Source organism: Lithobates pipiens, unplaced genomic scaffold (assembly GCF_037356315.1).
Source record: "Lithobates pipiens isolate NorthernLeopardFrog02 unplaced genomic scaffold, aLitPip1_a1.2 Scaffold_13, whole genome shotgun sequence".
In the NCBI taxonomy this organism is placed as follows: Eukaryota; Metazoa; Chordata; class Amphibia; order Anura; family Ranidae; genus Lithobates; species Lithobates pipiens.
In genome coordinates this window covers 9,184,789-9,204,264 of record NW_027507718.1, presented here as the reverse complement: position 1 = coordinate 9,204,264, position 19,476 = coordinate 9,184,789, and the positions used below count along the sequence as shown (strand labels likewise).

At 41.7% G+C, this 19,476-nt stretch overlaps 1 protein-coding gene across 2 annotated transcripts in view; it reads left to right on the top strand.

The window, feature by feature from the left end:
* Window positions 1-230: 230 nt before the first annotated feature.
* The window catches only part of DAPK1 (death associated protein kinase 1), a 226,725-nt gene continuing 207,479 nt past the window's right edge, over window positions 231-19,476 (top strand). For both annotated transcript variants that reach the window (XM_077474824.1, XM_077474823.1), the window contains exons 1-2: window positions 231-360; window positions 8,851-9,008. In XM_077474824.1, coding sequence (XP_077330950.1) covers window positions 8,947-9,008 — 62 coding nt within the window. In that variant the 5' untranslated portion in view covers window positions 231-360; window positions 8,851-8,946. The remainder of the gene's footprint in view (window positions 361-8,850; window positions 9,009-19,476) is intronic.

Below are 19,476 nucleotides of genomic sequence, written 5' to 3'. Positions count from 1 at the left end.
AAAAAGCCTGGTCTTCAAAGTGGTTGGGGGGATAAAACTGAAGCTGAGATTTGAGCAAATACAAAGTGAATGGTGGGCAGTAGTGCGGTAAGTTGTGTGTACTTTCTCCTATACCTGCCCTGTGTTTCTCTCTTCCTCCCTCCCTCCTTTCTTCCCTGTGTGTGTTGTCAGCCCACCTCCTCCCCCGCCTCTCTCCTCCTCCTCCTCCTCCTCCTCCTCCTGCCTCTCCTCCTTCCCCAGTCATTGTGATCGCCGGCTGGCTGCCTGTGCTTGTCAGCTCTGTGGATCCCGGGCACACCATCCGTGGCCGCATGTGTTGGAAGGGGACACGTCCATCCGGATGGGCCGGGGTGTTGTCTGGTAAGCGGTGATGGTGGGGGGCTGCATTATAGAGCGGATCTCCTGTGTGTGCGGGACCCCCCCATTCTGTATTGGGAGGACAGTGATGTCATAGAGCAGGCTCATTGTATCAGGTGATGGTAGGGAGACGTGACTGGGGATCACCCCGAGGCTGGGGGGCGCTCTGTCACTCTTCTCCTTCTCTATCACCTGCCCGCCAATGCTGCCCCTTCTCCTATACAGTGACAGTGTGTGATGTGTGCACACCTCTGCTATACAGTGACAGCTCCATCCATATATCATTTCCTGATCCAGGCTTCCCCCTCACCTGGCATTCCCCCTCAGGAACAAATGCTTTGGACTGGTCTTTTCTTCTTGGGGTGCTATAAATGGTTTCATATATATATTTTTTTAGGGCGCTACAAAACACTGCATTGAAATGCTTTTAGTTTTGTAAATCATTTTATGCATAGGATGTGGGTTCAGCCATAATAAGTGCAATGCTCTGCACATGTGAACGTTTCTGCAACTTTACATGCGTATCAGCATATAGAGGTCCTATTGGGGCATGAAGGCAGATCCCAGACTGGTGTTACCGTCTTGCAGTTTCCCATTAGGTCCGCTCTGGGAGCTGGCGGGAGGAGCTGTTTCTACCTTTTGTAAAATTTGGCTTAGCCCACATTGGTAAAACGTAAGGCCTGCCAGAGCATGTCATGTGGCGCCCTCACCCAGGTTTTTTCTTTCTGTCGGAAACCTTGTACCGAGCGCTGGGCTCTGTACGTAGCGCACCCCCGAGCTCTGTGCGCAGCGCGCCCCCGAGCTCTGTGCGTAGCGCGCCCCCGAGCTCTGTGCGTAGCGCGCCCCCGAGCTCTGTGCGTAGCGCGCCCCCGAGCTCTGTGCGTAGCGCGCCCCCGAGCTCTGTGCGTAGCGCGCCCCCGAGCTCTGTGCGCAGCGCGCCCCCGAGCTCTGTGCGCAGCGCGCCCCCGAGCTCTGTGCGCAGCGAGCCCCCGAGCTCTGTACGCAGTGCACCGATGAGCTTTGGGCTTTGTACGTAGCGCAGCTCTGGGATCTGTACGTAGAGCACCCCCGAGCTCTGCATGTAGTGCGCCCCCCAAGCTCTGCGCCCCTGTGTGTATAGCGTCCCCGAGCTCTGCACTCGGTACATGGTGCACTCCTGAATTCCGGGGTGTGACGTAGTTGAGTTCCTGCACCTATTCGCTAAGAAAAAAAATAATCCATGGATAAATGTATTTAGTCTGAGGCTGGGTTCACAATGCCATGCTGAGCGGCTGACAGATGAGGTCCCTGTTCACAATTTCAGGTCCGACGTTTTGGCTGATTTCAGATCTGAAACTGACCAGAAGACGCACAGGACTCCCGTGCAATTCGCTCCACCGCCGTCCCAGAGATGTGTGACCCGGCTCCATAGAAAGCTGGTCACAATCACCTGACATACGAATTGGATGCGGAAAAGTCGCATCGGAATCGCAATTGTGTGAACCCAGTCTTATAGATACAACCAGCTAAGCCAATAACATTTTACACTGACAGAGACGGCTCCTCTCCCTGACTGTCAGGGTTGACCTGATGAGAAATGAGAAGACAAAGCCTAAATGGTTTTAGTGAGTTGAGGTTCCCAATCAGGTCCACTCTGCCTTTTATAATAATCAATTGGCTGAGCCGACTCCTCCCACTGGCCATCAGGATCGGACCTGATGGGGAAATTGACTGCCTTTGAAATGTTCTTGCTGTTGGTGGCAGGATTGGCGTTCCTTCATTGCTATGTAATGTGAATTGTCTATGGAGCTTAAAATCGCACGGCACTAAACACGCACAGGATGCCCACATAGATAGTGTATGGCCTTCATAGACAACAATGTTATTTCACTTGACATGTCAATCTGTGTGTACTGGAACGCATCAGAGTGAACCAGGGCTAAGAAGTCTATCTGTAAATGCTTCCACCCAGGATTCACACGTTTTCCTAATTGGATTCAGTTGATAAAAATGTATAAATCCTGGGTGAAAGTTGTGTGAATGCTGGGTGGAATGATTTAAAAATAGAATCCCAAGTATTTTTGTGGCATCATTAATCAGAGCTGTACTTTTTTTTTTTTTTTTTTTTTTTATAGTTTGGGGGCATATTCAGTACTTCAGTCATGAAAATTCAATAAGAGAGAAAGAAATGAGCTAAGTCTGCTAACCTGTAGCACTGATGCATCATTTAGCGACCTGGCCAGGGTCGGTGAAACGTGATGTCTTACCAGGGGTTACTGCACTTTGCACACCATGGCAGGATTTTCGCATTGCTCCATGTAATAAGTCTTTATTGTAGACTGCTTGAAAGAGATAGTAGTTGTGCGAATCTAATTCCAAATCAGTTGTTTGACCTGAGTGATCAGGTTACTGTATATGCTTCCTAGTCTTGCTTTGTGTTAAAGGATATCTCGGCTCACCAACAATATCATATGCTGCCGTTTAACAATCTACAGATGTGGCGGCTGCATTTGTTTTCTTTTTTCATGTTAAAGGATTAGTTCACCTTTTCAGAAAAAAAGGATTAACTAACACCCCCCCCCCCCAGTCCTGCTGTACTTACCTTTCTTGCTGAGCTGTCGGTGCAGCTGATGTAGCGGTCAGGGCTCTTCTCCCTACAGAGCTTCAGAGAGAGTTCAGAGTGATATGCCAGCGCTGACCAATCAGAAACGCTCTGATCTGTCCTGGAAGCCCTGCAAGGAAAAGAGGGGAGATTTCAAATCCATGAACCAGTTTCTAGCCCTGACGGTTCATCACCCATAGAGGTAAGTACAATGGGGACTTGGAAGTGGGGAGTGTAGAGTGTTAATTTTTTGTGAAAAGGTGCGCTGTGGTTAGATGTCTTGAGAATGACACCAATATAAGTTTTCACAAAGTTTGCTGCTTCAGTGTTTATATATATATATATATATATATATATATATATATATATATATATATATATATATATATATATATATATATATATATATATATATATATATATATATATATATATATATATATATTACTATGGTATACTGAAGTATAATTATATACATTTCATAAGTGTGAAAGGCTTTTATTGACAATTAGAGCTCATGCACACTGCAGCTCCAAAAAATAGCTGCTTTTATTTCAGCTTGGAGAAGGTTGTCATTTTTTTAGCTCGTTTGCACGTTTTCATTGAGCTTCTTTGCGGTTTTTTTTTGTTTGTTTTGTTTTTTGAGCATCTCCTCAGCAAATTTTTACTATTTTTTTTTTTCCTGTGTTTTCAAGCTTCTTGAGCTTTTTTTTAGTTTTTTTTTTTTAGTTTTTTCTTGCTTTTTGGTGCATTTTTAGGGACATGGGCGTCTTTTTTTTTTTTTTTTTATTTGCTCAAAAGCTCCTCTCAGAAATGTAATTTTGGTGGGGTTCTTTTCCGCCTGTAAAATTCTGAAAAAGTCAGTGAGCATGGACACATTGGCTAACATAGAATGGAGTTTCAGGGTAGAAAAAAATAGGAGCTGAAAAGCCTGTAGGAGCTGCTTCTTTGAGCTGCAGTGTGCATGAGCCCTCACATTAAGAGTCAATATTTGCAGTGTTGACCCTTCTTTTTTCAAGACCTCTGCAATTCACCCTGGCATGCTGTCAATCAACTTCTGGTCCACATCCTGACTGATGGCAGCCCATTCTAGCACAATCAGGGCTTGTAGTTTGTCAGAATTTGTGGTTTTTTTTTGTTCACCCGCCTCTTGAGGATTGACCACAAGTTCTCAATGGAATTAAGGTCTGGGGATTTTCCTGGCCGTGGACCCAAAATTACGATGTTTTGTTCCCCAAGCCACTTAGTTATCACTTTTGCCTCATGGCAAGGTGCTCCATCATGCTGGAAAAGGTATTGTTCCTCACCTAACTGTTCTTGGATGGTTGGGAGAAGTTGCTCTCGGAGGATGTTTTTGTACCATTCTTTATTCATGGCTGTGTTCTTAGACAAAATTGTGAGTGAGCCCACACCCTTGTCTGAGAAGCAACCCCATAGATGACTAGTCTCGGGATGCTTTACTGTTGGCATGAGACAAGACTGATGGTAGCAATCACCTTTTTTTTTTCTCGGGATACGTTTTTTTTTTTTTTTTTTTTCCAGATCCCCCAACCAATTGGAAAGGGGATTCATCAGAAAAAATTACTTTACCCCAGTCGCTGTACCTTTTGCAGAATATCAGTCTGTCCCTGATGATGTTTTTCCTGGAGAGAAGAAGCATCTTTGCTGCCCTTCTTGGCACCAGGCCATCCTCATAAAGTCTTTGCTTCACTGTGCGTGCCAATGTACTCACACTTGCCTGCTGCCATTCCTGACCAATCTCTTGCACTGGAGGTGCCCCAATCCCACAGCTGAATCAACTGTAGGAGAAAGTCCTGTCGCTTGCTGGACTTTCTTGGGTGCCCTGAAGCCTTTTTCACAAATGCAGTGATAATGTTTTTTTATGGGATTACGTTAATTTAAATGGCAAAGAGGGATGTTGCAATTCATCTGATCACTCTTCATAACATTCTGGATTATATGCAAATGACAACTGAGGCTGCAGACTTTGTGAAAATCAATATTTGTGTCAATCTCAAAACTTTTGGCCACAGCTGTACACATTTTCAGTTACTCTGCGGAGCTCAGTGAGGAGAGCACTAAGCTGATTGGGGGAGGGGAGGGACATAGCTCACAGGAACAGAGATGAGGCTGTCAGTCAGCCGGAGGTCCCTCCTCTGTCACCTTTTTTCTCTTGGTGTCAGGAAAACCAGAAATCAGAATGATTCATGCTGATAATGTCAGATTACCTTAATTAACCTATCCGAGAGGACCCCCGCAGAACTTCCAGCATATTCCCTGATCAGCTGACCTATCGTAATATCCCTCATTGAAATTAATTACTGAGACCTTGAAACTTCCATTGCCACAATCCCATGGGGGGGGGGGGGGGGCTTAAAATGGGTTACCACCATTTTCCCAACCAGTTTTATTAATGGACCTGTGTAGGTCCAAAAAGTGGAGATTTGTTATGTTTTAAGGACATTTTGTAAATGGTAAGGCTACTTTCACACTGAGGCGCTGGCGGTAAAGTGGCGCTATATTTAGCGGTGCTTTTCCGTCACTAGCGGGGCATTTTTAACCCCCGCTAGCGGGTGAAAAAGGGTTAAAACTGCCTGCAAAGCGCCGCTGCAGCGGCGCTTTGCAGGCGGGTTTGGAGCGCTGCCCCATTGTTTTCAATGGGAAGGGGCGCTTTAGGAGCGGTAAATGCACCGCTCCTACAGCACTCCAAAGATGTGTCTCGCAGGACATTTTTCAGCGTCCCGCAAGGGCACCGCTCCAGTGTGAAAGCCCTCGGGCTTTCACACTGGAGAGACAGCAGCGGCTGTTTGAGGGCGCTTTGCAGGTGCTATTTTTAGCACTCTAGCGCCTGCAAAGCGCCTCGTTGTGAAAGGGGCCTAATTGTACCTGAGCACTACCTTGAAAATATATTTAATGTCTGGAATCTCAACCAAAACATAGCAATGACTCTCCAGCTATGTGACTGTGCCTTCGGCCTCACAAGCTGTATATCTTTAGTGTGAGATTTCAGCTGGCCATACACACAGCTTTCTCTCCTTCAGTCTATGGCTGAGGGAAGACCACGGGCAAAACTGGGGACTAGTCCTCTGCCCTGTCTGTACTTTTCTGGGCACAACTTCTATAGTACAGCTCCTCTTAAGGGGCGCCCTGTGGTCCAAGGTGATGGGCTACTTGGGCAGTGATCGCATCATCCAGAAGAGATTTGGGCTCCAAAACGATATCCCTCCCATGCTGTAGAGTAGAAGGAATATTTTTTTTATTTTTTTTATTTTGAGCTTGAGGCTGGGTTCACACTGCTGCGGGGGGAGATCCGGATGTGATTCGCACCGCAAATCACATCCGATCTCCGTAGCGCTGCGAGTTCAGCCATACAGATAGTATGGCTGAACTCGCAGCGGTCCCGCAGCAAACTCGCACGGGACCCTTTTTTTCGTCCGCAACAGAATCGGATCGCATGGGCGTTCACACCATGCGATCCGATTCTTGTGCGAGTCGGCAGATCGCACTGCGATATGCGATCGGATCTGGGGGTGTCATTAACATATCATTGACACTCCCAGCCGTTCGCATAGGGCAGTGTGAACTGCCGGCGGGAGTCGTGCGATGCGGGAAAACGCCGCGGATTCGCGGCGTTCCCGCATCGCAGCGGTGTGAACCCGGCCTGAAACTAGAGTTTTCCTTTTTTAGGCCGGGTTCACACCGCTGCGATGTGGGAACGCCGCGAATCCGCGGCGTTTTCCCGCATCGCACGACTCCCGCCGGCAGTTCACACTGCCCTATGCGAACGGCTGGGAGTGTCAATGATATGTTAATGACACCCCCAGATCCGATCGCATATCGCAGTGCGATCTGCCGACTCGCACAAGAATCGGATCGCATGGTGTGAACGCCCATGCGATCCGATTCTGTTGCGGACGAAAAAAAGGGTCCCGTGCGAGTTTGCTGCGGGACCGCTGCGAGTTCAGCCATACTATCTGTATGGCTGAACTCGCAGCGCTACGGAGATCGGATGTGATTTGCGGTGCGAATCACATCCGGATCTCCCCCCGCAGCAGTGTGAACCCAGCCTTATATAGAATTGTTCTAGTGGAATAACATATTGCACACACTGGGCAAGTGATGCTGTACCCAGGCCAAAAGTCATAGAAGTGGGTGAAGTGAAATGTTTTTTTGGTGAAGACACCATTGTACAAAAAGGAGAAGAGAAATGTGTGGAGGGTGTTGTAGATGTAATGAAGGAAGTGAAACTGCTTTGAGTCTTACGTATGTAAAACGTGAATACTTTGCATTGTTTGTGTGTCTGCCTAACTCTTTGGCTATGTAAGCTATGCTGATGTATAGTGCCATGATGAGTGATAGGACATGTGTATTAGCAGTATATTACATAAACCTCATAAGACCGGATGATTTGGCAAACCTTCCCACACACTACCAGGTAATGAGACGACTCATTTGGCTTTTAAAAACTGTCAGCTAAGTTTATTTTGTATCTTCCTTTTTTTGTTTGTTTTGTTTTGTTTTTTATCTTATTTATTTTATCTTATGTTTTCATAGTCCCACCTCCTGCTTTCTAACATTCTGATTTCTCACCATCTCCTCCCATGTTTACCTATATGACTTCTCCAGAGCCTGGAAATTGTCAGCTAATTTTATGTTGTATCTTTTTTTTTTTTTTTTTATGTTTATTTTGTATCTTAATTTTTGCTTTCCATCTTCTTTATGATATATATATATATTATATAAAAAAAAATTCTAATTTAAAAAAAAGGTTTTATGTTTGTTATACACTATATAAGCTAGTATAAGGACTAATCTTTATTTTTTCATAGTTCCGCTTCCTAACATTCTCCTTACCTCCTCCCATGTTTACTTATATGACTTCCCCAGAGCCTCTCCCATCCTTTGCAACTTTCTACTGCAACCTGTCCAGCTCTTACGCTTTCCAATTTTAGGTGGTTCTGGAAAACGTACCTTTTCAGGAAAGCCTTTTACCTAACCGCTAATCTTTTTTTTAGGTTGAAATCACACTGGCAGCAGTCTGTACGTCCCCTCGGAAAAGCAATCTGTGGATCACTTTTCAGAGGGCGGTAGAGCTACTGCTTCCAGGTGTGCAGGAGTCAATACTGCCACTTCCTGAATGCCTGTTTTTGTTTTTTTGCTGGGTTTTGTGATGAACTGGGATTTATTTTTCTCTGAACTATCGATCCACAACTGCACATCAAGCATTTAGCTTGCTGTTGACAGACAGACTTCAATGGGTGAGTTTGAAATGCTGTGTAGGATTGTGCCTCCAGCTGGCATGTTAGGCTTTCGGCAGAGTCGGGGGTGAAAAAAATGTCTGAAACTCCTGTTTTTACTGCTTGTGTGAATGAGGCCTCACTTTCTCCATCACCTCATCTCTTGCAGTTTTTACCTTTTTTGTATCATTTACCCCTTCCTTTTAGATTGTTAGCTCTCATGAGCAGGGTCCTTCTAACCCATGTGTATTGTTGATCTTTATTTCAGAAATAACTGCAAAAACAATTAGCACTATATACATCCTATAAAAATAAATACTTTTTAAAGATAATATTATTATTACTTTTATTTTCTTCTTTCAATGTTTTTAGGGTAATTGTTCTACAATTCTTTTTTTTTGGGCCTTTAAGTATTTGACCGTTTTAATTTCTCATTGCTTCAGAATGATTTCAAGGACCAATTATTTTTTTCGTATGGGTTTATTTTTTTTTTTATCAAACTCCTTTTTTTTTATGTTTGACATCCTGTGTGCATGAGGCCTTAGATTGCTAACGGATTACTAATGACGCTAGGGTGTCAGCTTGTTTTAGAATGCCCAGTTATGCAAACTAGGTCATTGCTTCCTGTACAAGTATACAAAATTATCAATTATCACTTTTTTTTTTCTGTTGTAGGAAATGTAAGATGCCCATGGATGGTGGCTATCTGACTGGGTGGTGATGACTTCCAGCTGTAGAAAGCAGCAGGCTTGCACATAGCATTGAGGCACCATGACAGTGTTTAGACAGGAAAACCTGGAGGACTACTATGAGGTTGGAGAAGAACTTGGAAGGTAAGCCGGAAAAGCAGTTTGATTAAGTTTTGTTGCGTTTTATTTCTGGTTATGGCATCTTCTTGATTGCTAAATAGGAGATCTGAAGATTTCCAGCAACTTTGGTATATTAGAGGTAGAGAACATACTAACTGGGTTGGACTTCTTCAGCCAAATCCCTGTTGTGTTGGTTGTCCCATGACCATAGACTAAAATATCCATAGCCACAATGTTAATGCAATATGTACAAATGGCTATGTTGACTGATTGTATGATGAATCTTCCTAACAAAGGTGTAGGTGCTTTTTTTTTTTTTTTTCTGGCTAGAATATGATTGCAGAGCCTCGTATTGGGATTATGCAGGCAAAGAGGAATGTATACAGAATGACAGCTCCTAGCAGCTACAAAGCATATAGCTTCTTTTTTTTGTCTGCTCTAAACTAATTATGATTAACATGTGTTTGCTATGGATTACTGTAGTTTGTATGTAACACCGCTTTATGTTAGCAAATCAAACTTTTCTTTAAAATTCACACTCCTCTGGATGTCATAGCTGTCAGTCGTACGTACAGGTGGCCAAAGATATGATATGGTGTGTCCCAGCTGATTTTCAATTTTCAAAACAGGAAGTGAGATGAAATCCCTGCAAATTAAGGGATTTGCTCTGGAACCTCCAAGTCACCAGAACTAGTGTCCCGATTGGAAGATTTCCCCTCTATTACGTTTCTGGGGACAACTCTAGTTTTTTATTTTATTTTTTATTTTCACTTTTAATCATGGTAAACAGGACAAATGAAGATGGCAAATCTCCCTAACAGGGACACAGACAGCAATTAAAACCCTAACAAGGGTTCTAATGCATCTTTCCTGTATCCAAAATGGGATAGTTATACTTTAAAGCGGAGTTCAACCCATAAAAATAAGTTGACATTACTGTGCAGCAAATAACCTAACAACATTTGGACAAAAATTATTATTAGTGGGATGGCAGCGCCGAGGGCTCGGTTGCCATAACAGGACATGCACTTTCTACGCCGCCCATTGTGATGGCAACCTGTGTAATTTCCAGCAACGCTACGTGCTGTTGCTGCGCATGCTCAAGAATGGGCGGTGCATGCTGGGAATACAGCAGCGCTGTAAACCGGCAGTTAATGCTTCTGGGCCTCTCTTGCCCACAAGTAAGATGGGAATCTGCAAGAAGGCAAAATCAAAGGTATTTTTTCCAATAAAATAATCATAGCGCAGCGCTCATGACAAGAGTAAGAATTGCTAAATATGCATTATGTAAAAGTTATTTAAAAAAATAAATAAATCAAAGTGAGTGGTACTCCGCTTTTAGGCCTTGCGCACACTGGATATTAAAATAACTTTATAAAAACGCGAATAGCTTTGCAGTGATTTTTTTTTTTTTTTCTTCAATGGATCAAAAACGTTAAATGCTGGCGAGTGACATTTTTGAGCGTTTATTGATGTTTATCAGTGTTAGAGCATTTTTACTGCTGAAAACGTCCCTCAGAACCCACTAGTTTTGGTGTGTGTTTTTTTGTATTTTTTTTTTTTTTTTTTTTTTTTTTTACTCAAAAAATGCCACTGCCTAAAACTGCTAAGAGGCTATGTGTGCATGGACACATAGGATAACATGATGGGGAGTTTATTGACTGTAGAAAAAAACGTCTACAGCAAAAAACAACTGCTATAAAAATGTCCAGTGTGCATGAGGCCTTAAAGTTGAATTCCAGCATGCATTTAAAAGCGAACTCCAACTTTTGCACCAGGTTGCATGTTACGCCAATATGTAGGTTGTCACATTTAACAAATTAAACCACCCCCAAACTGCCATCCTCCCTTTCCCATATGATAGCAATAATTGCATGAACTACAAGTCCCATCTGTCACCACTGCAGACAAACCCATAGGTCTTACTAGAACGCAAGTGCAGTGATTACCACACATATATGCATTTCATTGGCTCTTCCTTCAGCTCTCTTAGGGTGGCCATAAGAGTCAAAAAATTACCAAAATTTGTGTCAATCTTTGAATCGTGTTTTTTTTATTTTTATTTTTTTTTTTGTTTTTTGCATCATTAGTGTGCCAGCAGCAACACACGATTTTCATGCCGCAATTGAAAATGCCTAATCCAACATGCTAAATTTTTTATTTTTTTGTTTTGTTTTAGAAAATCAAAATAGATAGCACAATTGTATGAGCTACTTCTGTTTTTCGATCAAAATAACTTTTGTTTTTTGACTTGTCTATGGCCTGCATAAGGCCTCAAGCACACTGGACATAAAAAAATGCTGCTTATACAGGCGTTTTTTATTTTTTATTTTTTTTTTCAGCCGGTATAAGCGACTCTAATTTAGCCTATGTGTCCATGCACGTTTGGGCATTTACAGGCATATTTGTAGAGGAGTGTTTACAGGGTGAGAAAAAAACCCAATCACAAGTGCATTTTTGAGAGGCGCTTTTGTGCAGAAAAGACGCTTGACACACCTAAACCTGCGTTTAGGTGTGTCAAGCATTTTTAAGTGTATGTTTTTCTAGTGTTTTGGAGAAAAACGCTTATAAACACAAACACGCCTAAACGCACATACAATATGCTCCATTGGAGCATTTTGTGTGCCAGTAGTTCTGGCATTTTGGTTCTGCTGCATAGTGTGCATTGACCCTTTGACCCAGTTGTAGAGCTAGAGGAAGAGTCTGCAGCAGGGTTGCACCGATACTGCTGATACCAAGCATTTGCCCAAGTACTTGTACTTGGGCAAATGCTCTGATGCTTGACCCGATACCTGGTTATTCAGAGGTGATCGGTGGGGGAGTTACAAGCACTGGTCCCCCTATATAGATTTCAATAAAGTAACTGACGGGCGCTTCTCTTCCTCCTCTCTCCCATAGCTTTCTGCTACTTTATTGAGCTCTATACATAGAGATTGGTGCTTGTAACTCCCCCCACTGCCACAACGATCACCCCTGACTGACCCCATATCCTCCCCCAGTCCCCCTTTGTGTGATCCGCTCTTGTCCCCCTCCGTGCACCTCTGCCCCCTTTTGTCCTCAATCTGTTAGGATGGAGAGCAGAGAAAGGAGCTGGTAAATCTGTCATTTACCGGCTCCTTCCTTTTCCAAATGAACTGAGTCTGTGTTTACAATGCTTTAGCTTATGAATGAAGAGCAGCCACTGTCTCCTGTCCATTCATCTTCAGTGCAGCTGAGGCTACTGAAAAAGGGACTGGGGAAGCTGTATCCTCAGTTCAATTCCCTGGCTCAAAAGGGAGCGTCTCACCAAAGCCCCCCCCCCCCCCCCAACAGGGTTAATTAAAAAAAAAAACAAAAAAAAAAAATAAACACTCTGACACAGTCCACCTTACAACTCACATCATCTGGTGTGCAAATTAGTGCCACTGTCACATGACATTAAAAAAAGTATCGGTATTGGCGAGTACTTTTACTCTGTCTTTAAAAAAGCGGTATCAGTGCAACCCTATTCTGCAGGAGCCTGGCATTGCCGGTTACACAAACGGGCACATGACTGGGCAAGCAGGTGGAGAAACTAGTTCCTAGTCAGGTCTGCCTTGCATGTGATTGTGATAGGCAGCGGGCGGGAGTGGAATGTTGTGGGAGATGCCTGATGGGGAAACGGAGACTTTCACCTTCAGGTCCACCTCCCGTGTGACTCCTCATTGCCCGGATATGGGCATTGCCATATTTGGATAAGGATGCCATCTAGCATTGCTGTTCCTCAGTTTACAGCTTCCAGGTGAGGAATCTGCCGACCGGCCCCCAATCAGGCTATTGATAGAGCCCTGTTAGGGAAGCTGTCACTTTAATGACAGCTTCTCAGCACAGACATGCTCCACTGGTGGAGTTTCTCTGTACGGCGGCTCAGTGCTGGTCTTATTTACCGCCGATTTCCTCATCTGCAAACTGGTAGTATTTCTTTAAGAATCTATCATGGCTAGAACTTTAAGCCTAAATATATTGTTTGGATTACCTGAACTATTACTTTTGTGTGATGTGGTTTTATTCCTTTATGCAGCAGGTTAACTTTGCATGTTCTATTTACATCCGTTTACAGGCTGTAAGCTCATACTGTTCATCAATAATATTTGGCTGTCACGGTGCCTCGTTTGATGCCATATTTTATGATTTATGTCACTTGGCTCGGGCCAAATTAAACTTTCTGTTCATTGCTTGCTGTAAATACACAAATATGCTTTTTCTGTCCCGTATACAGAAACAAACCTGTAACTTATGCAGTTCAAGCGTATCCTCCCTGCTAGGGAGGACTTTTACTTCTGGAGTTAAGCTTTAACATATACAGTTGACACGTAACTTTTTAAGGTTTTCTCTAGTAGTTCTAAATGTAATATTCATTTGTTAATGACACCCCAAACGCTGGACGCAAACGCAGTGTGTTGGCATGCACCGAATCACATGGTACAAAACTACTATACTGAGTAGGAAAATTATACTTGTTGTTGTGTTTTATTGATGTGTTTTTTTTTTTTTAATGTAAAATAATTACACATAAAGAAGGGATGAAGTAAATTAAACAGTGTGTGTTTAGTATCACTTTAAAGCAGGACTAACATTTTTAAATGGCTTACAGGTTATCTTTAAGACCCCTTTCACATTGAGGTGGTTTTCAGGCATTTTAGCGATAGAAATAGCACCTGTAAAGTGCCTGAAACCCACCTCCCATTCATTGTCTTCTAGATTGCAAGTTCTAACAGGGCCCTCTGATTCCTCCTGTATTGAATTGTATTGTAACTATACTGTCTGCCCTCATGTTGTAAATCGTTGCGCAAACTGTTGGCGCTATACAGCTCTGCCAAAAAGCCCTGCCCATTGAAATGAATGGCCAGCGCGTCCAAAGCGCCTGAAAATACTTTGGAAGTGGTGCAACACGGGTGCTTTTAACCCCTTCGACAGCCGCTAGCGGTGGTGAAAATCGCCGGTAAAACGAGCAGCGATTTACCGCTAACGCTTGGCGGCCTCAGTGTGAAAGGCGCCAACAATATTCTAAAGGTTTGTTGGCAGAGATGTAGTGTAGAAATTTTTGCAGCATGTATTGGGAGAAGCCAATTCTGTGTGATAATCGGCAGTCATACTGTGTTTTGATACACCTTCTAAAAGTAGATGTAGACGCGTGATGTCATCAATTATTTTTATTGTCACTCAAGACTTCATTTTGTTCTATGATGTGTTTGTTTAGCTTATAACCTGCAGTAGATAACTGTGATTACAGTAACATTTTATGGTAAAAATCTTCTTATCTGTGGCTTGTGAAGTATTCTAGGAATAAGGAGGTATTAAAGGTGTAGCTATTGTGGTTACTGATATAGTGTGCATGGATAACTGACTAAAGAGATTTTATGGAAGATACTGAGGGTTCCCCGTGAGCCTTCTCCTGCCCTCATTATTAAGACTATAGTAATCACACAACAATGCACTCAATTCTTCAATTACAATATGTCCCATTTTTGCTTTACTTCCATCCCCCGCTCCAGTCAGAGACCAAACACAACAGCCCCCTACAGTCACATTAACAACACGCTCAGTACATTGTGCCTACTGTATCTGCACCATTATGCTTGGTTAGAGCTGCATTGTATTCCATGTATTTTGTACTGGCCTATTTCTGGATCCCAATCTAGTTCAATAAAACGTACATCTATGTTAAATTACAGGAAGAAAAAAAAATAATAAAAAATATATATATAATGTGTGTGTGTGTATATGTATATGTGTATATATATATATATATATATATATATATATATATATATATATATATATATATATATATATATATATATATATATATATATATATATATATATATATATATATATATGTATATATGTATGTATGTGTATATATATATATATATATATAATATCCCTAAAATCCACATTGCGTATATATGCGCAATGTGTGTCAATTTACTAAATAGCACATACATTTTTGAGTTAAAATAACTGTTTATCTCCAGGGTAGTCAATTCACTAAAAAATGTGTTTTTTAACGAATGCGTTTTAAATATTTTATGTTTTGCTGTATTTGGCACTTAAATTTTGCATTTATTTTATTTTTTTTTACTTTCCCAGGCTAACACTGCACTAAAAGGCACTCAACAATATTGTGAAACTATCAAAACGTTCTAGGCTGCTTTCATTCACAAAACGATCTCCCTCTGATGAAATGTTACAATTTATTTTCATTCCTGAGCTCAGAGGAGAACATTTTCACACTGATACATTGAATACGTTTCACTTCCTGACCAGTGCAGAGTGCCTCCTAAATTGTTTTATATATTTTTTATTTTTTTATTATCTCATGCGATATTTCCAAAATGTTAGTGGCGTGACCTTCATGTCACATGCGGTAACCTTTAGTGAATTGACCCCTATATCTGTTGTCTAGAAATCAACTTATTTGGTGGAATAAACCAAACTCATGGTTGATCTATTGTCAGTTGAGAATGCAGAAGCCACAGGATGTTGTCTATGTAACCTTAACGCTCTATTGACAGAGTACAAACTGATAACGTTATCATGTATGTGGAATAAAATATTGCATATAATCTTCTTCTGTTCTAGCAATTTAAAGTCCTTGTTTCTATATATAGTTTGCAAACTTTATGGCCGCTGGACTGCAATATTTTCTCATCACATATGCTGTTTGTCACTTAATTCATAGCATCTGCTCCCTATTTTCAAGCAATTCAAACAAATTCTATCAAAACTTACTTTTGAGTATATGAGAAAAGAGTAAATGATCTGTTGCCTACTTAAATATATACTATGGCCTCCCTTTAATCAAAATAAATGAAAAATATTTCTTTTATACAAGAAAGCCTACTATTCGTTTTTTTTTTTTTTTTTTTTTTTGTAAATTCTTTATTTTCAAACTCCAATAGAGCAAAGAAAATGATTACAGAAATGACACTCGGGTCAAACATCTTTCATTGCAAATGAAGAGGGCGTTCAAAGGCTCTGAGAGTCACATTTATCGAAATCCAAAATATATATGAAAGAGAACATGCTCACAAATTCAAGTGCAATCGCTGCTCTGATTCTATTCTGGCAGGGGGGGAGAGAGAAGTGAGGTATGGACAGTAGAGGAAAATGGGTTGGAAAGGAGGAAGGGGAAAAAAAGGCGGGAGTGGGGTGTTAGGAATGAGGGATAGCTTTCGCAGTTTCCCCCTCGTTCATGAGGCAGTGGACTGCCCTATGAATGAGGAACACAGAAAAGAAGTCCCTAACCCTTTTCCTATATTACGGTACACAAAAATGGTACTGCACCACCATGCATTTTGGCAAGTGCAAAAACAAGTGCATTGTCTGTCTGGTGTTTGGGGGTGCTATTAAGAATTAAAGGCACTGTCGCATGTGTGCTAAGTGGCAGTACGTTTATGTGCATGCCAGGAAAGCGCATGAATTTGCACACTTTCCTGACCCATACTAGTGTGAACCTAGCTGTACCTGCACAGGAATACACGTGTTCCGTTCATCCCTGTGCAGTCATTTCAGTTGGGACACAGCAGGTGTGTGTGTGTGTGTGTGTGTGTGTGTGTGTATATGTGTATTTTATTGCTCCTTGATTGTAAGCTCTAGCGAGCAGGGCCCTCTGATTCCCCCTGTCTTAAATTGTATTGTAATGTCTACCTTAATGTTGTAAAGCGCTGCTTAAACTGTCGGCGCTATATAAATCCTGTATAATAGTAAATATATATATATATATATATATATATATATATATTCTTGTTCTCATAAAAAACAAAAACGGCCATCATTGTGCAAAATTCCATATCTTAATTAACAGGTCATGAAAAAGTTTACACTCACATGTATATGTGCTTTAGACCGGGACTAAGTCTATCCACCCCACCTTTCCTGTGATGGCGGTAGTGTATACAGGGAACCGGCATGCGGTTTAAGCATCAGTATCAGTGTGGTTCATTGGTAGGAATTGACGTTGACGGTTTTATCAGGTATGATTTTATTGACATGTCACAACAATTGACAAAGGACAAGACACACAGCACAATACAAGGATTCAATTGCAATACACCAAGTACAAACACTACTCCTCCAAAAAACATCTAGCAAAGTAGAGTAGTAATGCAAAACCTGTAGATTATAAGAAACCATAACATAAGTAATCAGCATACGGGAGAGGTCCTAGCAGTTCTAAGGAATATAATCTTTAAAAAATGTACACACAGTGCGTGCTTTAGATCTATATCTTTATATCGACAGTGGGGATGCCAGAGATTTTTAACTAGTGACACGTCGCCCCAGTGCGAACTCAGGCAAAAGGAAAATGTAATTATTTAATGTTCTAGAAGAGTGCCAGATTGTCCAAAATAAAGGTAAAACACTTTTTAAATGTAATATTTATTGAATAACAGTAGAAGCACATGTACTAGAATTTTACTATTGAGCGGCCTTTTCCTGCAGTAACAAATGGAAAATGATTTTCAGGTAGGCTTACTGTATCCCTAAAATTAGGGGTGAATGATCCAGTATGTGTGTGTGTGTATATATATATATATATATATATATATATATATATATATATATATATATATATATATATATATATATATATATATATATATGAGAGATATCTCTGCTTTGGGCAGATGTGACAATTGATAATTTATTATCTGTACGTATCCTTGGGGGCTGAAATAAAACAAGGACGGAGCAATTGCCTGTAGCAGTGTGACATTTCTCCAGTTAAACAAGTTCCCTATGATGATCATAGATATGTGTAGTTTGTATTTTGGAATGTGCGGTATTAATTAGGGTAATGGACCCATTGTTCACCTCATTTGTTGATTTTATAAGTGGTGTGCATACATTTTTGTATGCTTGAAAAACAACACAATTCCATGGCTTCATTCAGCGTGTTGACAGTACAGGTCATTGTGTTCCTGTGGTTTTCCGTTCAGTGAAGTCCTGGCCAGGTAAGATCTGGGTAAAATACAAGGAAGTGAGAAAGAGCCGCCATCCCTACTATATGTAGGGAGTAGAGGTGGAAATGAGGGAGATTGTGTAGATTATAAGCCATGCAATCACATTTACATGAGTGTGAACAAGGTTGGAGATATGATGTATCTATCCTTCTACTAGCCATTATTTTTTTTTTAAAGGGATGGTTCAGGGTATGGTAATATCATACCATCCCAGGCAACAGTGTCTGAATGGTCTGTGCCACAGAAGTTAATTCTTAAAACTAGTGCATGATGCATCATAAGAACAGTGTGCCGTGGACATTGGGGTACAGACTGATACAATGAGTGAGAGGAGTATGTGTTTTTTTTTTTTTTTTGTTTTGTTTTTTGATAATAGGGACTTAAAGTGGAACTGCACCCAAAAGGGTAAGTCCTGCTTGTTTGCACCCCCCCCTCCTCTTTAAGAATAGCCACTTTTTTTGGGAGAGCTGAGTGGGTACCTGGTTTTGACAGGTACCCACTCCCACTTCTGTTCAGATCACTGTGGCGATCCGATCCAAAGTTGGGGCCTTCCCCTGCAGCCTTCTGGGACACATCACAGGTCCCGCATGTCCAGTGGGAAGCCGCTGTGAAGCTGCAAGGCTTCACTAGCAGTTTCCCTTTAAGATGCTGCTGCCTGGACCCGATGCGGATTGAAAAATCGGCTTGGGTGAGGACAGTGCAGGATCAAACAAGCAAGTGTCCTATTAAGTCACCTGCTTCAGTGCTTGTAGCTGCTGATTTTTTTTTTTTTTTTTTTTGGGCAGAGACTGGAGCACCTCTTAAAAGCACTCTATTGGCCAATCTACAGATCTTTAATCGGCTCAGTGTGATGAAGGTCTATCTCAGTGATTCTCAACCAGGGTTCCGTGGAACACTAGGGTTCCTCTAAAGGTTGCTAGGGGTTCCTTCAGCATTGGGCAATTTTTGCCTCTCAGATAAGTTTCCACTGACACCATTGATCTTTTTAGCTATCTGTAAGGAGATCATTTTTCCCAATGACCACATGTGTAAGGACCATTCTTTCCACTGACCATCACACTATTGTATCATAAATTGTAGGTTTCTAATTTTTAGTAGCGGTTCCCCGAGGCCAAAGAGCTATTTCAAGGGTTCCTCTGTGTTGGAAAGGTTGAGAAAGGCTGGTCTATCTAGTTTTATACCTATTGTTGAGCTAAGATGTCCACCAGAAAGGGAGTGAGCTGGTTGATTATTAGATTGTCATTAGAAATCAGTAACGCACAACTATATACTGTAGTACCAAAAAGGAAACGACTAATGTGTCTGCATTGTGCAAATTTGGCTGACATTATGTCAATAAATGAAAAAATAAGCTCATTGTAGAGGTTTTTAAAACCTAGGCACACTGATTAGCTGATCTCTTGTGTGTGCATACATCTGAGAACTCATAAAAAGTACTCTCTCACCTCGAGCACTGTGCTGTGTTGCAATGAATGTGGCCAATAGTATCTGTTGACCACTGCT